The sequence below is a fragment of the Falco rusticolus genome, chromosome 5, assembly GCF_015220075.1.
Source record: "Falco rusticolus isolate bFalRus1 chromosome 5, bFalRus1.pri, whole genome shotgun sequence".
NCBI lineage: Eukaryota > Metazoa > Chordata > Aves > Falconiformes > Falconidae > Falco > Falco rusticolus.
Window position 1 is genome coordinate 75,377,381 of NC_051191.1, and position 24,302 is coordinate 75,401,682.

The following is a 24,302-nucleotide window of genomic DNA, read 5'->3' on the forward strand; positions in this document are numbered from 1 at the left end:
CCAATATTAAATCTGATATTTAAATGATATTAAGACTACAAGGGCCTGGCTCCAAAGCCAGGAGTTGTCAAAATGCAGGACACCCCTGCACTTGCCAGTTGACTGTTGCCATTTTACGCCTTGAACAGGCTTGTCAATATAAAATATATATATATATATAAAATATAAAATAGCAGAGCTGGGACTACCATCCCTACATTCCCACAATCCTAATGCAGTGCTTGGATTCAGGATGGGTGTACCTTGGATCTAAATGGAAGAGAAAGGCTGTGCAGTGCTGGGACTGCAGCAACAGCAGCACAAGGCTTAACAGGAGGGCTTCAGTCTCACTCCTCTCCTGCATTACAAGTCTGCATGTGCACATGATAAAAATGCATATCCACTGCCTGAAATGTATAGATTAAATATAAACATACCCAGATACACTGAACATTTCTTGTCACAGTCAAAGGAAAGGAGATAGTTGCATATGTTTAATGCAGTCAGGAAAAAATTCTGACTTTTAGGTTTCATTTGTTTGGACTTTTTTCATTAGTATCTGTTGAAATTAATGTTAGGAGGTACTTCTGAGCAAAGCAAACATTTTTCTTTTTAAGAAAAGAATTAGTTGATCACAAGGGGACTTTTTCACGGCACACAGGAAATCTTCGTTCCTGCAGGTCCCAGTTCTGTTGATATGAGCCACAGTTCTCCAACAGATAGCCTGCCGAAATCCATCTGACCAATACACGGGTCATACAAGTTCCTTGCAGACTGTGAAAAGGTTTCTTTTGATCACATCAGGTTTGGTGCAAACAAATATTCCCCTTCTGATCAGCATGAAGTATCAAGTCTTACTGAAGCATGACCAGTAGTAGTAGCTGCAGAATTTGGGCCTCAATATGCAGTGAATAAAACCATTTGCTGGGTTCCAACTGAATTTAATAAAATGAGGCTTCACCCAAAACTCCCACTGACATTAGTGTGGCCAGAATGTTACCCATCACTTCCAACAAATTCAGGCAAAACGTTGGCTTGACAAACAACTCAGCTGAGTCTTTGCAGCTACAGCCAGAAGTCATCAGAGCTGGACAAATCCAGGAAAACAAAATAAGGTGTGTGCCCCAAAAAGACAACAATTGAAGCATAAGGGACAAGGCATTTTCTGTTTAAGAAAATACTGACTATCCTTTCTCACTTACTCACCTTAACAAACACCACCTGTTTCCAGCCTGTTTTCTGTGCAAACATTAAGCTTGTCAGTATATTGTAAACAAAAAAGATTTTCTGACTTTCTAAAAATGGGAAGTTTGATTCCTCATTCAGTGAATCTTACCTCAGGTATGCAGTCATCATGGGTCACTACTCTCACTATGTCATCCAGTGGCAGGAGTGAATTGCACTTGATCTCTGTATATACATTCTTTCCTTCTGTACAAGCCGCTAGCAATTCCACTAGAGTGATGTGATACGCTAAGGGTCCGCTCTCATCTGCTCGATCTCGCTCTGAACACATCATCTGGAGTAGGACTGGAAATGATGCTCTGTCATTGTAGAATATCAAGACATCTTCACCGCCATTTATCAGCTGAAAAAGTTATCACAAAGTTTTAAGCACCCTGCACTGCAGTCATTTTGGACTCAATGATCTTGGAAGGTCTTTTCCAACCTGAATGATTCTATGATTTTCTTAATTTCTTATTTTGTTCTGTCTTTATGTATGCAGACTGTATAGCTAAAAAAAAACCCACCAACACACAAAAAAAACCCCAAACCAACCAAAAATTACTCTGATGTGGCTTATCAAATGCACATGTCAAAATAATATCCAAGGCAAAATTCTGCTCTTGTCTATGTAAGTACAAATCTGGAATAACTCACCAAGGAGTGAGCTAATGCAAGGTGAATTTGAGGTTTAAATTTGAGGTGTAGCTCTGTGTTCATCTAAGATAGTATGCCATCCTTACTATTCCTACCATCTCAATTCTTGTTTCAAGTTAGTTAATTACCCTTCCTGTTGTGAGGTCAGGGCACATTACTATCCCTATTTTATATGTAGGGACTTGAGATGCAGAGAGATTAGATCTTGCATGCTACCTCACACGAAATGCCTGTGGCTCGCCCAGAACTTAACCAACCTTTTCTGCGCCCTTGCTCAGCATCAGAAACAAAAGATGATTCTTCCCAACCCATGCAAATTTGTCAGTGTCATGCAGCACTTCAATTTAGCAGAAAACTGGTGTATGTGGTAAATATTTGATTGTGCTACAACTGCTATGCTCCTCTCGAGAGGATCCAGACTGGAGGTGGATGCTGGCAGCCCCATCTCAGCTGATCTCACAAAAAAGTTTTGCTCTGACCCTGTTTTAAACCCTGCATACACTGAATATACCTACTGCCAGCACCACTCTGTGAGCTCAAGTGGAGCTGGGACAGGACAGTAGTCCTGTCTTCTCTCCATCACTTCCTTTTAAGCATACAGTCTCAGTGTGGGTGAAAAGCTCCTATAAGCCCTTCCTAGTATAGAATACACCTTGGCAGTACAACAGCCATATGCATTTTGTGAATAAGGCACGTGACATATCCAAGCCCACATGTGACATGAAATCCTAGTTTACTGAATTTCAAGGGTAGAAATAAAGGCTGGTGGAACTGTTGAGAAATGGGAAAGCAGCAAAAGCAGGAATGAAAATTAGTCTCTCAGAATGAAAAGTAAAAAGCATTTCATTACATTTTCCAGGATTTCAACATTGCAAATTTTGATTTTACAACTTTTCTGACTGTGTTTTCCCTGTTTCTTGCTTGTTTTTACTTTGATGATTGAATGGAGTGAATTGTGGATTCAGTCTTTGCTGCAATCCCTATTTCTTATGTATCTACGGGTTTCCAAAATGTTTGTACTAGTGACTTTTCAAACCAGGTATTTTCTGGACAATCCACAGTACAGAAAAAAAGTTTTTGAGGGGACAAGTGCTCAGGAAGGTGGAAGGAGACAGTACAGGGACCCAGATACCATTAATTTCATTGCACGCAAAGGCAAAAAAAAAAAAAAGGAAAGTAGTATCAGTATTCAAAATGTTGGAAAATTGACCTAATGTTTTAATACTGATGTTTGGAATACTATGCTTTTAGGACATTTCACATAGAAAATAATAAAATTTAAAAAAAACACACAAAGCCCTCTGGGAAGGTACATGTTCTGTCATGTTCTATTAAGCTGTTCACCACATTCCCATAGTTGTTTTCCACTTGTGTTCATTGTACAGGAGAGGGAAGACAACTCTTCCCAGGTTCCCCCAGAGTTACCTCTTATGTCAAATCCAGACCTAATCTGTACCAGTGTTGCTTGATATTTTATCATATTCAAGTCAAACTGACCCTTCATTCTTTCATATACCTATTACTGATGAATAAGGAAGAAATACCAGGAGACAGTGAACTTGTTAAACATGACGCTGCATGGCATGCTTGCTGCATACTGACTGAGGACCCACCAGCTGAAGCAGATGACGTTGCATCAATACAAGAAGAGCTAAGGGGGACAAGGTAATCATCATAAATGCAAGGAAAGAAGATGTCATCCCCTTTCCCCAAGTTATCCACTTTTAAATGTGATTTTCAAAGGGCATCCAAACATTGGCCCAAACAGAGAAAATTATGTCCCTTTAAAAGCAGAAAAGGAAGAGAAGAATCCAGTATTAGCCAAAGTTCTAACTGAGCATCACAAACTCCGTGATGGGGGAAAAAAACCCCAACAAATAAACTCAGTAGCATTTTCTTCCACTAAAGTATACTTTGAACAAGTTAAGAACTCTATGGAAGTATGAAGAAGGTTGGTCAGTATCAGAGCAGCCATTGATGCTTTGTGATATATCCAGATATATCATAATATATAATCCAGATATAATATATAATACTACAGATTATAGAAATACTATGTATTATATATACAATAGATAATAGAAAACTCTGCTGCCACACTGATCCAGTTCAAAAGTAAATTCTGCTTTCCCTTTTGTAATAATGTTTGCACTGATAGGCACTATTGGTCCAAGAACCTCAAAGTGTGCTTGTAATGAGAAAAAGTGCCCTAAGGAACCTTTCAGGTCAGCAAACATCATTAGTAGCACCCCACAGACAGGGGGACCAAGGATATGAGAACAACTGAATAAGCCAGATTGGGTATGTTTAAGGTATTTTATGAAAGTACTCTTTTGCAGTGGTGCTCCTTCATCTATATGCACTATCTAAAACATGTAATTATGATCAGTTTATCTCTTACAGTAAACAGAAACAAGCTACAATATACTTCCTGTGGGTAAAATAAATTACAGGAGTAGTTGAGGCATGCTGTACACTCTGTCTTGTCTTGTGGTAACTTGTTTACATGCCCCATCTGGAGGTACAAAAAAAGTTACACCGCTTGTTTAAGACACAAAGTACATCTCAATGGTCTACTGAGAAACTGTCCTGACTCCTTGGCAAGTTCCAACCATTTGGCTGCACTATTCCCTTTACATGGGATTGCCATTCAAATTTCCCTATTAGCATCCTTTTCTAACAAATCATAATTACTTACCTGTAATTTCCTATGTTTTTTAAAAAAACAGATCATCATCTTACCCTCTTTCATCAAAATAGGGTTGCTCCCTCCCCCCAGCAAATTCCTGCAGGACTCATGATGTAAATGTCACATCCAAGTTCATTTCAATTTTCATCATGCAGTCAGCTTGAAAATGTAATATGACAATTTATCTTTGTCCTATTATAGGTCAGTAACAAAATGTATTTAAATTGAGAAAAATCTAAAAATTTCGTTTGATGATAAAGTAAAAACCTACAAGAAGCTGTGGTGGAAGGAAAAAGCTCTAAAAGCATAAAGGCACAAGAACTGTTTGAATTATGTAAATCAAAGGCTTGTAATTGATATTGCACGTTAAAACACTTCAGTCAAATTGAAAAGGTTGAGGTGGATTCCATTAAAGGTTATCCATGTAGGGTGAAGCTTTATTTTATTAATTAGAAGTTTCTCCTCTTTGTTGCTGTGGAACAAAATTTCAGCAGGGTTTAGTTTTTTTCATACAACTAGAGCTTATCTGTTTTCTTTGTGAAGATGTCTCTTCAAAAAAACAAAAAAAAAAAAAACCACCCCAAACTTTGTGAAATAAAGAAAAATGTTCCTTGTACTTATCCTACCTGGACTTTTCACCATATTCAACTTTACCCCCTTATTAATCTCATAGAACTATTAACATAATTACAGTTAAATTCACAGGTGTCTGCAAGTTGAAGACTTCATTTATCATGTACACCATATATCAAATCCTAATTGCAGAGAAGTTAATTAGGTGTTTTCCTAGTAACTTTATGGGTGTAAAGATTTGTCCACAAACCACTCTGTGGAATTCACCAGGTCAGACTCCAAATCTAGGTAAAGCTAGAGTAGCTCTACTGACTCTCACAGAAATACTCTGGAACAAAAGAAACAAAAGCAGAAACTAGTATCTACAATTGTTACATGGTTGTGTGCTAAAAAAATGGTCTACAACAAGATTAGGCAAATCCATAGAGGTACAAGCCTCTTATTTGGCAAAACCATGCCACAATATGACAAGTTTGGTGCATAAATGAGATCCTAAATTACAGTACAGGAAAATGAAGGTTTATGTAACTCTGAGATTTCCATGCTACATCATCTACAAATAGACATCTCTGTATCACCATTCTAACACTCATGTTTTCTTTCTAGTAGTTATACAGATGGCCTTACAAAATTAGATTAAACTCCCCAAAACGTCTGCTAAAATATTCATTATTTGTGATACCATTTAAAATTCTAAAGCGATGATGTCATTATCTCCCATTGGTACCAAGAGCAGAAAAAGCAGCCTCAAAATACTAGTGTGTTAAAAAGATATCAAACAAGTTGATTAACATATTAACCCTTCACTTACCTCTGTCATTACCATGTCCTGGCATTTTTTCACATATTTGCCATCTGCTTTCACAATGGTCTGCAGGAAACGCAGGTACTCCACGTGACGGCCATGGGTCTCAATGCAGTGTACAAAGTGCTGCACCACTCTTTCACTAATTTCATTACACAGAAGGTAATTATTCATGAAGATGTGCCGCATGGTTTCAGCTTCCAGGAGCTAAACAGATTAAAATCAAAACAGCCTTATAAGAGCAGCAGATTTGTATTGAGATTGAAAGATTCATAAGACTCTAGACTAGAGAAAAGCCTTACATTAGTAAAGGGAAACCAAGAAAGTCCAATGTGCACCAGCCCAGTGATTAAGCAGTGACCTTAGGGCCCAGTTCTCATTTATGATGGAATTTCTCCACACTTTTCTATGAGTACGGAATGGTCCTAAAGTGGACATTACAAAATCTGTGTCCATGTGGAGGGAAGACACACACACACACTACACTGCTAGAGCACTCTGTAGAGATTCTGGTATACAAGACCACTGAGACCACATCACACTCGCCATCAAACTTTGCATTGAGGCAACCAAATAAGAATATTAGCTGCCTTGGGTTCCCTCTGTGGTTGACAGAAGGCAGGCATTTTCAGCACGCAAATCATTGTACATGCCCTCGGATCACTCTGAAAGGATACCTCTTTCCACATTAACTACAGAGGGAGCCCAAGGCTATGATTCTATCAGAGAGTAGCGTGGTACAAGAAGAACAGATCTGTAGCAAGAACGGATGGCACCGAGGACCCAGCATCCAGACTTGATGCATTCTTGGGGCTTTTGCTTCAAACTTGCTCTAGTTTGGTCCCTTGGACTAAAGGCTCATGAGGGTCAGGTGTGCTCCTGAAGTATACCTTTCTGTTTAGCATCATCTGAAAGGAGTCCACACCATTCATTCCACAATGTGAACAGCACAATAACTGGCATGATCAGAAGATCAACTCCAAAAGAATAGAAATGCAAGTGCAAGAAGACTCCATACTTGGCACCTGGGTTAAGTGTCAAGTGTTGGATTGGAAGGAGTCTGGGCGCTAGTCCCCACTGTGGTCAGTTCGGTGCCTTTCACTATCTTCACAAAAAAAGCATAAATAAAAAAATAACAAATACTTCCTAATGCACATAGACCAGGGGTCTACAATCCTAATACTCATGCTCTTTCTAATAAAAACATGTTTTACTCAGTAGATCTGCCACTGAGCAAGCTGTCATTCTATATGACTATATCTGTAAATACATGCATATATATACACACAAGGGGACTGTGACAAAGAGGTGTATTGTAAAGACACTGATTTAATAAAAGATCAGACTTTAGATTAGTTGAATCAAATGGAAGCAGCATCAACAAAAATGTATGGGTCAGATTCTGCTGTCACACAAGCTTCATGACAGCATAGCCACAGCATCTCCTAGCTTGACATCTGTGAGTGAGTTAGGATGAATAAGAACAGAGTCAAGCTAAACATGAAGTGATGATGTGACACATGTTCTCAGATACCTCCAGTAAATCCCACAGGTAATATTGGTTTCTGCTTTTAAAATGGCAACATTAAAAACAATGACATAAAGAGCAATGGTAAGGGAGAAAAGACAGGAGAGAGAAGACAAGACAATAAAGGAGAAAGGACAAGGACAGAGATGAGAAGGCAGAGAGGGCATAATTTAATGAAATTATTTATTTAGCACTGTCATTTTTCAGCAAGTCCAAATTTACTTCCAGTTATAATATTCTCCTTAAAATAAAATACTTACCCCTGGAGTTAAGAACAAGTTGAGATTTTTGTGGAGGAGAACTTGATTCTGAGGATTTCCTCGACAGAAATTCTGAAGGAAAGTGTGGGCTAGATTCATAACTTCATTCATCTTTTCATCGCTCTGCAGAAAAAGACAAACAAAAATCAGCTGGTGTACCTAAACATACTTGTTAAAACCACACAATGTGGATTTAGCCAGGAACAAACCAATTCTCCTGAGCCTTTATAGGGCAGGAATTCTCCCTCTGGAAAAAGCAACTGATCTAGTTTCCTTCAGAGTCCATTAGTGGCTGTACCTTACTCTGAATTGACTTGACCACACAAGCTCAAAGCCTCATGCACGGTTATAATTTCCAAGTTTAAAAAAGTGCTAAATGGCTTGATTTTCAAAAAAAGCCCTCTAGCCTGCATTGATTTCAAGCTTTTGAAAAGCTCTGGCTTTGATATAGCTACATATAGAAAGAGATGTATGCGTACACCTACACGACTATGTATGTTCATACACACACTGCCACACAAATGTATGTCAACTTTCATCCCCATTTTTTATGCTTCTCATACAGTATTCTAACTCTGATTTGATGAACCACCTATATGGTCAAGCACTGTTTTACTGAAGACAGCTGAACCTACTGTCTCTATCGTAACATTAGTGTGTAACACTGAGGAAAATGTAGCCCAGAAGAGGGTTTATCTCCTTTCAGTGCTTCCTGTAAGATCTAGAGAGATGTGCTCTTTAAAAGCCTATCTAGATCATTCATTTGTATGCTCAATGCCACTAAATCAGTACAAAATCACATTATCTTCTGAAAAACTTGCAAGTGGAACTAGGTTAGAGGCTTCCACCACAGAAGCAAATTATTTCAGACTTGATCCTTGAAAGCTTTTTGTCCGTCTTAGATATCTATGAGAGCACTCACATCAGTACCCAACAGTGGAATTTAGATACCCTGTCAAGAGCTCCATTAAATCAATACTTCTTACTGCGCAGTGACTGCAGATCTAAGGTTTGCCTGTTTCAGGAATGGGATGATAGCGCAATGACATGCAGGTACCTGAGGCTGTAAACATTAAGTTCTTAAGAACCTGTTCTATGCAGGTGGCCATATTTAACCTTGGGCCCAAACCCGTTAATCTTAAGGTAGAAAATGGCATCATCATTTCATGTTTATACCACAGCTGAATGAATTCAGTTAAAAAAATATTCACATTGATTCTTGGGCCTCTTGAGGCCTTTCTCTTTATTGAGTTCATGTTTTTTACCACTAAAATTATGAGAATAACCTTTTCATAGGGTATCTGCAGAAGGTCCAAGACTACCAAGTGGGCACCCATATTTTTCAGCAATCGTTGCTGTTGATTCCGACATTTTTTATTCTGAACACAAAGCTTGCTGAGTCGAATCAAAATCTATAAATAAATAAACAAATAAATCAGCATGCAAGCAAGCAAAGAACCAGCCATGGTACACAAAACCAAACAAAAATACATTCTTCCAAAATAATTACTAAATCTACTTACCAAACAAGTATGTCAAGCAAGTTTCTAAGCAGATATACTAACCTCTTTAACAATATTGTAGTTATTGCTTTTATTGCTATCTATCTGTGGTTTTTTGGTCCCATCCTGTATTGGACTCAAAATGTTTGACTCCTGTAAAAAAGAACACACAAGTGGAGATCTATTGCAATTTCCTCAACATGAAGCAATTATATTTAATAACACCAAGTGAAGAAGTCTTACAACAGCTCACAGGGAACAGATATAACACAGATAATAAAGAAAAAGACTCGTTTATTCTTTATCTACCAGCCCAGTGAATGAAAAGATTCACATTCAAGTCCTTCCTCTATTTCAAATTTCCAACATGATTTGAGGCAATTACTCTATGTCTTCATGCTTCTGAGCCTCCTAAAAAAAAGAATACATCCCTAAATGACAGACTAAACATCTCAAGGAATTCAGATGCTATGAGAATAGAGACCATAAGTGTATTTCAATAGCCACCACTTCTTCCAAAAATCTCTAATGCAGCTGGGATGATTACAAAGTCTGTGTATGTGAATATTAAAAAGTCTGGAGAAAGGGCTTAAGGTTTAAGGCTTAAGGCGACCTCCGTAGTTGAGATAAGTAGGGTGGAGTTCTCAGCAATACAGGAACAAGTAGCGTACAGAAATTATAGATGTTCCTCCCATGAAGAGGATATTTCTGTCCTTACCTCTGGATGATGCAGGAAAGGATTTGAAAACAAATGAGAACCTTATGTTAAACTGCAACACCCAGTCATGATGCCATATGCGCTGGGCCTTGGTTCTTAGAAAGCCCCAGCTGGGTATGATAAATAAGAGAAATCAAGTCAGCAATTAACCGCCAACACCTATGCACCTTTCCATGCATATCTCAGTCAAAACATGGAAAAACATCTGCATGAATACAGCCACTTATAATATTGGCAGTGGTTGGTTTGGGGTTTTTTCTGTTGCCAGCTATGGTAAGCCTTTCTTAATTGGAAACACAAAGAATTGAAAGATTGGACTTTGGATGCTGAAATTATTAAGCATGTAGAAAAACTGTAGCAGATCTTGAGACTGCCTCACTGTATAACCACAAGGATGTAAACCAGTGTAATAGCACAAAAAAAGAAGAAACAGGTGTGCTTCTGAGTTTCTTTATGTCCTCAAACTTCCTACTGTGTTAGAGAAGAGAATTATGCTAAAAAACACATGTGCACGCCAATCTGAATGTTTATATCTCTTGAAACCTCTCTCTGAACTTTCCTAGCTGATGGTGAAGGTGAGGAGTTCTACAAATCCCATCTGGTCTTAACTTCCAGTGGGGCAAGAACAGCTGCACCACTTGGCCATGGAAGCTGTTTATAACAGTGCCAGCACCACTGTTCAGCGTGGTCGTGTTGATCTATGCAACAACAGCAGATTTTTATTTCTTTAGGTTTGTTAGTATGCATGCTGCCTTCTCTCTAGCTGTTTTGAATCAATACTTTGGAAGATATTTCAGGCTCTTTGCTATAATTAACCACCCTCCTCTGTTCTGGGACTGTGGGTTAACCAAGATTAATTTACCTGTTACTTTTATCAGCATTCTTCCTCAATCAAAGTAGTTTTATAATCCATGCAAACTATATGTCTTACCTGAAAGTGCTGATCAGCATTAAACTGCTGAATCCATCCTTTCTCTTAACAAAATAAAAACCTATTTATTGAACCCCTAAGAGTATGCCAGGGATGTAGTTATCAAGAGATAATCACACCACTGGGATACCAGAGACACTCCATTGCATATTTTGCCTCGTTATGCCCCATGATAGCCATTCCCTGTCGCACTTTTCCATGGGGGACAGGGAGTCATACAGACCACACTGAGAAAGGTTCTCATCTGAGCACCCCACCTTTAGGAAATGGTATTTTATGAAAAAGACTACTTCCTCTATTCATAAAATTCGTGGGATATCACTCTGAATCAGTGTTAGGAATACTTTCTAGACTCCAACTGGAGGCCAGATTCCAGCACTCAGTCCGAGCAGTTCCCTGCTGCTGAAAGTGTCTCACTCATCTCAGCAGGACAGTGTGCAAGGCATGAGTCAGTGTCACCCTGGCACAGTTTTGCCCTTCGCAGGCTGTATTTACTTACCAGGGGGATGAAGGCACTCTCAGAAGTTTCAGTTCATAATCTCAACCTATATATGATGTTTCAGGAGATATTTGTTTAAACATATCCAGAACCAAAGCAAACTGCCACAGACCAGAAAAGGAGGAGAGCGAGGGAACACCAGGTGCTTAAGGGTGCTGGAAGTTTACACCACCTGAAACCTCACTGAACTTTCTCAGTGGATGGTGAAGATGAGAAGATCTATAAATGCCACTGCACTGTATTCCAGCTGCACCTGAGAGTCCTTTCACTGAGACTGCCTATTTCTCCTCCTCAGACCTGTGTTTCTGGTGCTACTCTACCGATGCGTTCTCTAGTGACAGGACAATAAAGACCACACTTTCCATAGCCCATGGTATCTATACAGACTCACAACACCCTTACTAGAGATAACCAAGTAAATAGGCTTTAGCTACTTTTCCCTTCTCAAGCGAGGCTCAGTTACGTGAGATCAATTTCAGCATTTCTTCCTAATCCTATACGGTGTCTAATTTATGTCTGATCTAACTCCAAGCACTCTTTCCTATAAATCTGATCTCCAGTTCCTATCAAGATGATCCTGCACGGATGCAAGATTTGTTAATTTTTCCTGTGGAGAACTCTGGATACTTTACTTAGAAGAACACGGCCTTTTTTCTACAAATCCCATTTCTGGAGCCATATGATTGGGGTGGGGGTGGGGTGGGAAAGGAGTAAGTCTGCAGACCCCCAAGTTATGACAGAAAGGTGTAAACAGTTACCCAAAAACACTCAGAAGCCTAAGGGCATAAAAATGTATTTGATTTTTTTTAAAACTCCTATGCCAATATTGTAATGTACTTCAGTGAGGACAGAAACTTGGGTTTAACATAAGACTGTTCTGGAACGCAATTGAAACCCCTGTGTGCACTTTAATGTTGTTTGGGAAAAATTAAGCACAGGCAAATGGAACATATTCCCTAAAAACCTAGAGGTCCATCCAGCTCAGTACCGAATAACCAGCACCTATTCCAAGAAAGCATGGGATCCCACAAGGATGTTTATCTGCTTGAAGCTAGCCACCTGTTTCAGACACCGCAGACCATGACCAGCACCTCACCTTTTACATCTGACTTAAGATCTCAAAGACTGCATTCACTATCTTAACTAGTTATAGCAGGTAAAAACATTCCATGACTGTTAAAGAGTAATTTAACAGGGGATCAATTAATAGATGAGATTCTGAGCTACAGTAATTTGGCACAGCTCTCATGACAGTACCACCAGATGATCTAATCAGCTGTGCAGATTACATATTACTGATAGAACACTCTCTAGGATCTGCCAGAGATGATAATATGCATCTATTGAAGCACTGCTAATACATACAGACCTACAGATGCCTCATGGGAAAAACCACTGAAAATATGCTTCTGTTTCAAGCACATTGTTTTGTCCCCTCTTCCTGGAGTTTCTTTGCTATCAGGGCTATCCATAGGAATAAAAAGGACCTTATTACACTTTTTAAATATATTATAGCTAGAAAACCTTGTAAATATCTTGCTGCAATTCTGTAACCTGTTTCCCCATTACTTTTTCTGTTAAATACATAAAGGAACATTTTCTTTCCTACTAGAGCTATGCTTGAGGAAAAAAAGTAGGATATCACACATACTTAAAGCTCATGAAGTCCAGATTCCTCCCCAGTTCTGACACAACTAAATTCAGCTAAGTTATATCAGAGAAAGAATAGGACCTACACTATCCCAAGAAATAAGGATTCTCCCTTGAAGGGTTGGATTTTCCCCCCATGAAGCCACCTAAAATCTGCCTTCCCATCTGAAAGGCCAAGTGTATGTCAGATATCTGCAAACATCCTGTCTCTTCTCAAAGGCTCCTACTTTTCCTCAATGCATTGGCTTCACAATGTGTATAATCTACAATGGCTTCCTACCGAGCTTCCCCTTGTTGCTTCCTTGCCCATTTTCTTGCCACTAGAAAAGACTACCATGGAAGAGAATTAGGGAAGTGCTGAGTCTGAAATCACAGTTGTTCATCTCTCCCTACCTCCTCTGATGAAAATGGAAATATTGGTGGGAAAGCCTGACCTATCTACTGTTATACCACAAACCTCAACCATAACAACTCTTGCAACACTGCATTTGGAGTTCGTGATTATATGAGGACCTCAGCTTTCACTAAAAACCAAAAATTAATTTAAAAAAATCAAATATTTTTTTTAAAATATCAGATCTTCCTGGTTCCAGATTCAAGTTCTAAAGTTTCTCAAATCACAAACAGCTCACCTACAAAATCTCATTATTCTTAGGTCAGTCTTATGTTTGGTGGACAGTGGAATTAATCGTGTTGTTTGAAAATACGGGTTTGTTTGTGCTCCTCTGCCCTAGTTGCAGGAACAGATACTGTCTATTCCTCCTTTCCTCCAGCAAGTCAACACAACTGCCAATAGGTGATCCCTAGATTACTTCCTTGGCCACAGAATGATGCCATACACTGTGGCTTGCTCGCTAGAAATTAAGGCAGCTCTATGACATAAGAATGCAGTTACTGAAAGCAGCAGCAGAGAATACTGACCATATTGATAAAAGAAGGTTTATTTCCTATTCTGCCTATTCCTAAAGCTCAGCCAGAATACTGAACATTCTCACTTTGCTACTTTGATTAACCAGACCAGAAATATGCAGTTGTTCATTAAACTACCCATCAACACTGAAACAATTCTAACAGCAAAGGCATTAAACTCACCTCTATGGGCTCTTCTCCCCCTTTAGTTTGATTGTCGCCCACCTCTCCACTCTCATAATTGCTGCTCTTCTCAACCCACAATTCTGATTTTTCTACAGTCAGACGTAGCTGATCAAGATCAGCCTTGATTTGCTTGTAGTTATCAACATCTTGATTAGACACCAGCAACTGAACCTGGAAATACAGAAAATTGTAAAGCTATTACAGTAGTAGCACCAGCACTTATGCCTGGGTAATTTGCTTGACAGTTTCCATTCTAAGCCCCTCTTTTCAGGTGCTTTATGTAACCTCCCCTATGAAATTGAAATATGGCACACGTAGGCTTTTTAGTCCCCATTCATCAAAAACCTTTAACAGAGTCAGAGACTGTAGTTGCCCAAACCAGCATAGTTACAACATTCATGACATTCTCTCACCTTCTCTAAAACACTGCGAAACATTTTTAGCACAAGCACTGATTTACAATTTCTTGAATTCTATGCAGAGTTAGTTCTAATGCATTGATTATGATCCTCATGGCATTAAAACAATACAGTTACATGCTATTAAAGCAATACAGTCAGAAATAGCTTATACCATCAGCAAAGTACTTCACAAGAAAAAAAAAAAGGATGATATGAAAAGGAATCGGGTCATTCAAAGAAAAGTCAGAATGGCCAGCAACTTTAATGATCACCTACATCATTGTAATCAAATGTTGAAAAATAACACATTTTAACATTGTTAGGCCGGCTTAGAAAATCTTGTTTAAATAGAGCTCACAAACTGACTTTCCAGTTCATGTAATTTCCCACCATCTGAATGGTTGCCTCTTTTTATTTTTTTTAATACTGCTCAAATTATCTGGGGTTTTTTTCACTGTTATTTGTAGTTCTTGATTTAGCATGATCTACACATTTCCTTTCTTTGTAATGCTCTTTCCTCTACCAAGATTATTAATGAAGGTAATATATGAAAAAACTAACAATCTTTACAGTAAATCAGTAAGCACTATTAAGAAATCACGGTTATGTAAAGATTACGGTCACATGGCAGACAAAAATACTGAAAGGGACACTCTTTAAAAAAATAATAATCATGCAGGCAAATGTTCACTATTTTTGTAATATAAAGTTTTTACCATCTTCTCTCTTAGCTTGGTAAGACATTGTTATTTTTCAGAATTTATGAATGCCTATCATCCGCAGACATTTATATTCCATGTTCCCTACAGTCTTTTTTGTTTATTTGTCAGTTAGCCTTTTCCATGCTTTAAGAAAACATGTTAAGCTGCTCAGTCCTCACTTACCTGGGAATAACAGCTATTTATGCAACTAACCACCATGGCCTAACTTTAACAATCTGGTGGGAGGCCATTATGCTACACTGCAAAAACAGTAAACAGCAGCTTTCCAGGTCTTTATCATTCATCTGTTTTCAAACAAGAGAAACTTCTACATCTTACATAACAATGAGACAACACACTATCAGACTCCTGAAATAAGCATCAGATGGTTTTATCAACATATGTTATATATAGGGTTACATAACAGAGATGTCTCTGTCATCCAGACCCATGACATCAGATCTCCCCATCCTAATCCACTGACACATGGAGCCTGCACATGCACCGTGATCAAGCAGAAAATAAAAGCTGAAAACAGGCTTGGCTCTATTACCGTCTTCCTGTTATTTGGGCCTATCTGTACCATGCAGTGGAGCACAATGCAAAGACACCTGAATTAGAACTAGAAATATCACATGAATAACAAGAGAGCTTTATAACCAGCCTAAGTAGCCCTGAAGACAGGAAAGTCTTATTGTTGACACCAGTACACTGTTTGCAGAACATGAGCTACTAACTCTGTCTCTGAGGGATCACTACACTATGTCTTGCTGTGAGATACGTGTATTCCAGCTGTCACCACAGCCCTACGTTTTCAGTAATGGATGCAATGCCAGAAATAACTATTTCTGGGTGCACAACTATAATACACACTACCACATAAGAACAACTCTTAACAAAAAAAATAAATAAATCTCTGCTGAATATGGACCTCTAAGGAAATAACACTGCCATGCTACAAACAGCAATTTAGGTAAGTAAAGGAGCCTTTGGAAAGACTTTCCCTGAAGTCAGTTTCCTGGAATAACACTATGCCCATCCATACCTGTTTAAATGCTTGCAGAACTTCTGCTCTCTGGCTGAAGTGCTTAAAAAGCAGGTGCAGAGCACCTGAGAGCAAAGGAGGGTAGTCATGCATGATGAGGTGAATGAGGACCCGTAAAAAAGTTCTGCCCCCTTCATCATCAAGCTGAACTGCATTCTTCTCCTTTCTGCAACAGAAATGGGGAAAAAAGGACCAAGTAAAGTAAGATAAATAAAAAAAAGAAAAACTTTGACATAAATATGCCTGCAGACACAATCTTCATTTGACAGAGCTCTTAAAACCAAATCAAATATGCTGCAGGATGGAAACAATAAACCATCACTTTAACATATTTTATAAGGACTTAAATTCTACAGTTATATGCTGTTGCAGCAATCTTGTAGCAGAATGGATGCTATGGAATGAATGTAAGTACGCACAAAATGTGTCAAATATTGTGATTAAAATCCATATTGCAAAAACATTCATTTATGTCTTAGATAAGTTGTGCAAAGCTCATCCCCAGTCCAAATTAATTGAAGTAAGCAGCATTTCATCAGAGATTAATTTGGCCCTTTCCTTTTTGCTCTTTCCCTTTCAGCTGCTATTAAAATTTCATTTAAGGAAAAATAAGCTCAAAAATAGTAATAATTGCCAAAAGCGTCATATTTCTGGAATCATATTCATAATCTGGAACGGCAGAAAGCAGATTTACACTTAACATATCAAAGCAGAAGCAATGTTTCCAAGAATCCATTCAGTCTCTCTGTTCGTTTTAAAGATGCAGATGCCAAGGGCTGTGTGTTGTTTAACATTATGGGAGTTCAGGGAGGGGACTGGAGGCACTGGTAAAGACTGAGAACGCATAAGGGATTGAGAGAGGAAAGATCAGAGTGCCATATTGTGGATCCTTCTCCCTAGCTCCAAGAAAAACTTTGAAGTCTACAGCCTTGCCTAAATGGAATTAATTTTTACTAGTATAATTATAATTATACCCATAAAATTAAATCAATATAGTGATAATGGTAATAACTCTCCAGTGTGGATATCTTCCATGCTTTTTTTTTGTTTACAGCATAGCTGAAATCGCTTCCAAAACTCTGCAAGCATAGCTTGTGATCTACAGGCCTCTGGTGGTCCAGAAGATCATGGCAAGTGGTCCACAGCTAATTTGAAAAGTCACATGAAAGAGATTACTGTTGACAAAATTTTCTAAATTAAAGTTCAAACACAAGATCCAATGACAACAGGTCATGTGGTCTATGAGAAATACTGAGGGTCAACAGTAACCTACTGATTCAAGAAATTTGGGGCTACAGCCATAAGGTACACAAGAAGGTGATCTTTCTTTAAAAGCACCCATGTGAGGCATTATAAGGTGAATAAATAATTGGTATGGTTTAGCTCGATACACCTCTACACCATTCCCCAGCTGCCCTGGGAATGTGAAAAGATCTTTCCGCCAACTCTTACAACTATGAGGGTGGTCATTCCCAATCCCACGGTAATCCATACCAACTGGGCTGTTTTCTTGTTTGAAATCCAATCTTTTCTGACATTTTTCTGGCTATCTATAGGTTAAGTCATAAGAAGCAGCCAACGGAAGAGAAAGGGGTATGAAAATAAGCACAAAATAAACAAGAGATTGTCCATGAGAAATATCAACTTGAACAAACAGATATAGAGAGAGTGGTAAAACTTCAGAGAATATACCTGCCAGCAAACATGGTTTCAGCCTGAGCTGCAATTTCATCTATGTCAGGAACAATTGCTGGGGAAAAAAACAAAATAAAAATTTTAAAAAAGCCCAATCATGCCAGCGATCATTGTTTAAACTGCTCTGTTCCTCTTTAAAGTAGATGTTATCATGTAAAGGTTTAACTACACATCCCTCAACTAGGCAAAATTCACTATCAGCAAGAGTAGTAGGGAAGAAACAGGACATGGGGCAGAGTTAAATTGTGTATTACTACTACTGACGAAGAATCAAATTGCAGTGATGAACCACAGCCCCATTGTGCTTGGAGCTGTACAAACCACCACCAGCGACCCACAAATGACACAGAATATGAAACTTCTAAATTTTTTTGTTAGATGAGCCAACTCTCAGAAAGCAGAGACATGAGCTTTAGAACATTTATCAGGAAGCAAACCACAGAATCACAGAATGGTAGGGTTTGAAGCGACCTCTGGAGATCATATAATCCAACCCCCTGCTAAAGCAGGTTCCCCTAGAGCAGGTTGCACAGAGTTGCATCCAGGCAGGTTGTGAATGTCTCCAGAGAAGGAGACTCCACAGCCTCTCTGGGCAGCCTGTCCCAGCGCTCTGTCACCCTCAAAGTAAAAAAGCTTTTCCTCATATTCAGAGGGAACCTCCCGTGTGGCAGTTTGTGCCCGTTGCCCCTTGTCCTGTCGCACCTGGGCACCTCTGAGAAGAGCCTGGCCCCATCCTCTGGACACTCACCCTTCAGGTATTTGTAGGCACTGGTAAGGTCCCCTCTCAGCCTTCCCTTCTCCTGGCTACACAGGCCCAGCTCTCTCAGCCGTTCCTCAGCAGGGAGCTGCTCCAGTCCCCTCATCATCCTGGTAGCCCTCCGCTGGGCCCTGCCCAGTCGTTCCCCGTCTCTCTTGAACTGGGGAGCCCAGAACTGGACACAGCTCTCCAGGTGTGGCCTCACCAGGGCAGAGTGGAGGGGGAGGATCTCCTCCCTTGAGCTCCTGGCCATGGTCCTCCTAATGCACCCGGGGATCCCATTGGCATTCGTGGCCACACGGGCACACAGCTGGCTCGAGGGAAACTTGCTGCCCACCGCAGCTCCCAGGGCCTTCTCTGCAGAGCTGCCTCCCAGCAGGGCAGCCCCAGCCTGTACTGGTGCATGGGGCTGTTCCTTCCCAGGTGCAGGACCCTACACTTGCCTTTGTTGAACTTCATTGTGTTCCATCTCTAGAGACAACCTTCAGCCCGTTCAGGTCCCGCTGAATGGCAGCACAGCCTTCTGGTGAATCAGCCACTCCTCCCAGCTGTGTATCACCAGCAAACGTGCTGCGGCTACGCTCTGTCCCTTCACCCAGGTCATTGATGAGTAAGCTGAGCAGGACTGGACCCAGTACGGAGCCCTGGGGAACACCGCTAGCCACAGGCCTCCAGCTAGACTCTGTGCTGCTGATCATTTACTCACGGTCATTTTGCTTTAGAATAGCTTTAAAATGACTTAGTACTAAAGACTTTAGTACTCCTTACCTGTCCCTCTTTACACAGCACCTACAATTAAAGCAGTTCTCCCCTACTCACAGGTGGTCACACAACAGCAGTCAGCCTTTTGAGAGTTTCTGTGTGCACAGAACACTCCCTGGAAAGCTCCATTCCCAAACCACATTCACCTAACTTAAATCTGTCCTCATCCAACCCCAACCATTTTTTCATGATCTACCCTCCGCGATTTGTCATCGTGCAGTTTTGGGAAGAGCACAAATATGAAAATAAATCGCCATCACAGGAAAAAGGAATCACATTTTTGTTAGAGGACAGGCCAGCAAAAATCTTATTTTTATGGGATTGCTTAAAATTTTCATTTTCCACAAGCTTTTCAACTTCAAGTGCTGTGTGCCTTTCTGATGCAGTTGAGTACATCGTTTGCAATAGTCTACAAAGCATTATTTTACATTGCAATACAACAGAGACATTTACCTGATTGCAATACAACAGACATTTACCTGAGGCAATCCCTGGTGTGTCAGGTGGGGATGTTGTAGAGCAATCAACATTTTCATTGTTTTCCCCAAACTCTCTCTTATAGATAGACAGCATGTAGGATATTCTATAGTCCAGTCTAACACTAAGAATGAACTACAAGAAAAAAAAAAGTTTTAATAAGACTTTTCTTCTGCCATTTGTAACATGGGTTAGGATTTTTCTGTGGTGGCACGTACAGGGATACAGGATTATTTTGAATGAATTATTAAGTAAATATTTTAAGTAAATATGGCCACTACAAAAAAAGAATCCATTACATTCATCAGTTTTCTGTGATTTCTTTCTTCACTCTGACCATCCTGAGACACACTGAACTCTACCCTATCGACTGCTGAATCCTAAGTAGCAGACCGGATTTGTCTGGGGGCTCCAGCACACTGCCTTGTCTTCACTGCCTATGAGACAGATCATTACATTCAAACCCATGTTGAAACCAATTATTTCATATTTCAGCTGGACTTTTAATGCCCCATGAAGATAAGAAGTGGAGTGGGGTTGAGAGTAAAGATAACAGGCTCAAGGCTTACCCTTTCAGATGCCCACAGCCAAAGGCAGCAGTGCTGCAGTAACTCCAGGTTCCCATGGAGTGAAGCGCAAGCCTGGAATTAACTTTTGTTACATTGCTCATGATCAGTTGAGAATGTGAGGAGCAAATAGCATTTCCTTCACGAGCTCCTATTAGTGTTGCCAGCACACCACAAAAAAGAAGTTTGGCTTTGGAAGCTACCACTGTAATGGCAGCAGAGATCCCCCCTCAGCACTCTGCTTTTTTCTGAACCTTGTTGCCTTTTGTTCCTCAGCTGTGAAATCAGAAACTCATGCAGGAAAATCCTAATTCAAAGCTGGAAGGGCTGCTTTTATATTGGAATAGTGAGGAAAACAACTAGGCTGGAAACATTAGCCCAATTTAAGGACTGACACATGTACATCCTACACTTCAACTGACTGCCCATCGACTGAGTTTCAGTGTTTCCACACTTACGCTCCTTGCCCACAGTAAATGCAAGCATGCAATGAAACAGGTTTAAGATCATTTAGCATATTTTTCAATCGGCGTGGATGAAAACACCTATGTTGTTACCAAGACTCAGGCAACAGGTGATGACTTAGCAAATGGTGGCAACCTGCTTCTTTGATCTCTAAGTCGGACAAGCTTCCCAGACCCAGAATACTGTAATAGGATTTAATTAGAACTATACCATCTAAAACCAAATGTCAGTTTAAGAAACAATATATATTCTTTAAAATCGTTGAACAAAAAGGAAAAAAGGCAGGGTTTTTTGGTTCCATGATCAAGTCACCCTATAACTGCACAAGCAAGATTTTTTAAAATAAAAATTTCCCAAGTCCACGTATAGTCAACTAAGTCTATCGGGCTTTTAATTCTGGCTGATGGCAGAATGGAAACTCTTAAGTAAAATTGCCTTTACTTAAGAGGATATATTGAGAATTAAATTATTATAAACTGAAATATTTCTTAGAATAGAATAGCTTTAATCATCATTGTACTAGCTATGCACAATAATACAATAAATCTAAAATATTCTTACTCACCTTTTAGGGTAACAGCACAGTAATGAAAGGTAATGTGATTTAAATTAATCTTCCTTCATTGCATATTAAACAAAACTAAATTATTTTGTATTTCTTGTGAACTAAGATCACATATATGCACACTTACTGTGATTCACCCAACATACGACAATTTGCTAATTTGCAGTAATTTGACCATGTGACTAGACTGCAACTAACAAGTCATTGTTTAAGTAACAAATTAAGATTAAACACTCTCCAATCCTGGGTGCTCTTGCACTAGATGTGCTGTGAAAACAGATGAGACAAAACGTGATTCTTTTGCCTGTGAGCAGCCAGGGAATGCACAGGACGATGTTGGTGTCCTGGAATCATCCTCCTAGGCATCAGCCAGTACAGCAAGACAGTATGGAGAGAAACTCAGCCAAAAAAACCAAATTAAAATGAGAAGCAATACACATGAATGGTATTATTTAGGTGATACAACTTCGTAACACTCTGTCCTTCACCATAAGCCTTAAACCAAAGGAGCCCCGGAACCAAAGTATGCGTATTGAGGGTACTCTAACAACTGATTCTTTTTCAGATGACAAGTAATTAAGGTAATTAAATAATTTATAAGCAGTCAGAACAAATCGAATCCTTCAAAAGTGACAATGGTACCAACAGATCTGCAGAATTTATAGAAAACACTGAAACACTCCTTCAGGGCATAAGTACTGCAGAAACTGGGATTTGATACACTGAACAAATGTGTGCCATTTCACTTACTAATAGCACAAAGTGAAAATTATATCTTAAGAGGCGTGCTAACGTCATATAGCTTGTCAGTTCAGCTGGGAGAAAATCGTATCAACCCTCAAACTATCCTCAGTCTAACAGTGGAAACTTGAAACGGACTTCAAACATGCATGACCTGGCATGACTTCAGTGGGTCTAGGTCCAATCCTGCCCTTCATCAAACTACTGTAACAGAAGTGTCAAATACTACAGTCAAGCAAGCTACCCCAGTGTAAAATGAGTGTAAAAGACACTGGAAACAGACACACTGTCTTCAGAAAACATTACTGAGACACATTAAAGGACAAATTCTGCCTTTTTACAGTTACAGCGACACAGTTTCTACAGCATCTAGTTCCTTCAAAAGTGAAGGAGCTGTAACAGAGCAAGGACAACAACTGTCTAATTGTTCACACAGAGAAGTGTTCTTCATACGAAAGTGTTATTTTTACAATTAACAGCTCGGTGAATAGTAAGAATGTAGGTAACAGAACTTGCCAGTATGTGAATAAGTAAAGAACTGTGAAATGACTGCTATGTGATATTCCACCAATCATTATTACCTGCAAAATCTCAATGATTTTCAGTTTGGTGTCCATGACGATCACATCTTCACTGTCTGAGGTGCTGGCTTGCTTGCTTGGGTGAATGCTTGGCTGTACATCAGGGGCACTGATGGGAAATATAGATCCTCTGCTTAGCACCATTTGGGTCATCATCTCTCCTACACCATGGATGGTCCTCATAACATTGTTTCCTATGCATTAAACAAAAACACATGTGTATTTGCCATGAGTAAAGCTTACTTGCAAAGCCATGTATCGCACATACACCCACGCTGTCAAACCATTTTACAGTCTTAACAGGCATATTGGAAAAACAGGTCCTCAATTTCTGATGAAAATTCAGAAGGAATTCATTCAAATTACCTAATAGCTTAGGGACAAATTTTCTACACTGATTTTCCAAGAGATTATTACTTACAGGTCAACAGATGGAAAAGACACCAAAATATTTCCACAGTTCTGTCAACATGTTCAAGAAATCATAAAAAGTAAAGCAAAAGAAATCTTAGTAGTTCAGCTAATCCATTCCTTTGCCTGAAGGCATATTATCTACATCTAAGACCATTGCTGAAAGAGGTTTGTTGAACCTGTTTTTAATGTTTAAGCGTTGCATATCCCACATTATACAGCATTCCGAGGCAACTGATTCCAATGTTTATTGTTAGAAAACTTCTGTTGGTATTTCATTTGTATCACCTACTGCTGCAATTTATGACCTTGCTTTGTAGACACATGGGAGACGTTCACTTTCCATGCCTACTCCCACTGATGTCTTCCCCACAACAACTGGACATACCATAGGCACTTGACAGTAAGGTTGCTTTTGGCACTGCAGAAGCTGGAAGGAGACTACCAAAGTATCTTGTATATCACACTAAGAGAGAGTAAAGATTTGAGGCTCTGCAAGTCAATCTCTGTATGTGTTTGAAATTACAGGCCACAAATCAAAGCCAACTGACACAAGAAGCTATACCCAAGGGCAGTATTTTTTCCCCCATGTGGCAAAAAACTTTATCCAGTCTAGTTGCAACAGTACCTTATCATTGATGTCAGTTCAGCAAAATCTACCAAAAAATACTGTCTGTTCCCATAGATTACACTGGTCTTATTTTATAGTGAATTTTGATATGGAAAGCATCTCAGTGAATCAACGACTATCTTCTTCTAGAGGTGGGGAGAAGAAAGAATGCTACATACCTACATAAATTAGTTTCCTTTCTTGCGAAGTACAGATCTGAATGAATGGAGGAAAGGAAGGGAATGATAGCATCTCCTTGCAGAAACAGAGTGCCAAGACCTAGACTACACCAAAGGCACACAAAAGAATGGAGGAAATGTAGCTTTGCTGAGGTAAGCCTGAATAGTTCCTGTATGTCTTTCAGTACACTTTAATCACCACGCAATTGACAAGTTTTACTCATACTAAAGAGACC

The 24,302-nt window shown here is 39.4% G+C and overlaps 1 protein-coding gene across 1 annotated transcript in view; it reads right to left on the reverse strand.

Moving 5' to 3' along the window:
• The window catches only part of ITPR2 (inositol 1,4,5-trisphosphate receptor type 2), a 268,073-nt gene that overhangs the window by 140,222 nt on the left and 103,549 nt on the right, over positions 1–24,302 (reverse strand). The window contains 10 exon segments of the mRNA XM_037387540.1: positions 1,316–1,567; positions 5,934–6,134; positions 7,716–7,838; positions 9,002–9,127; positions 9,281–9,370; positions 14,108–14,281; positions 16,258–16,423; positions 17,950–18,007; positions 19,951–20,083; positions 22,867–23,060. Coding sequence (XP_037243437.1) covers positions 1,316–1,567; positions 5,934–6,134; positions 7,716–7,838; positions 9,002–9,127; positions 9,281–9,370; positions 14,108–14,281; positions 16,258–16,423; positions 17,950–18,007; positions 19,951–20,083; positions 22,867–23,060 — 1,517 coding nt within the window.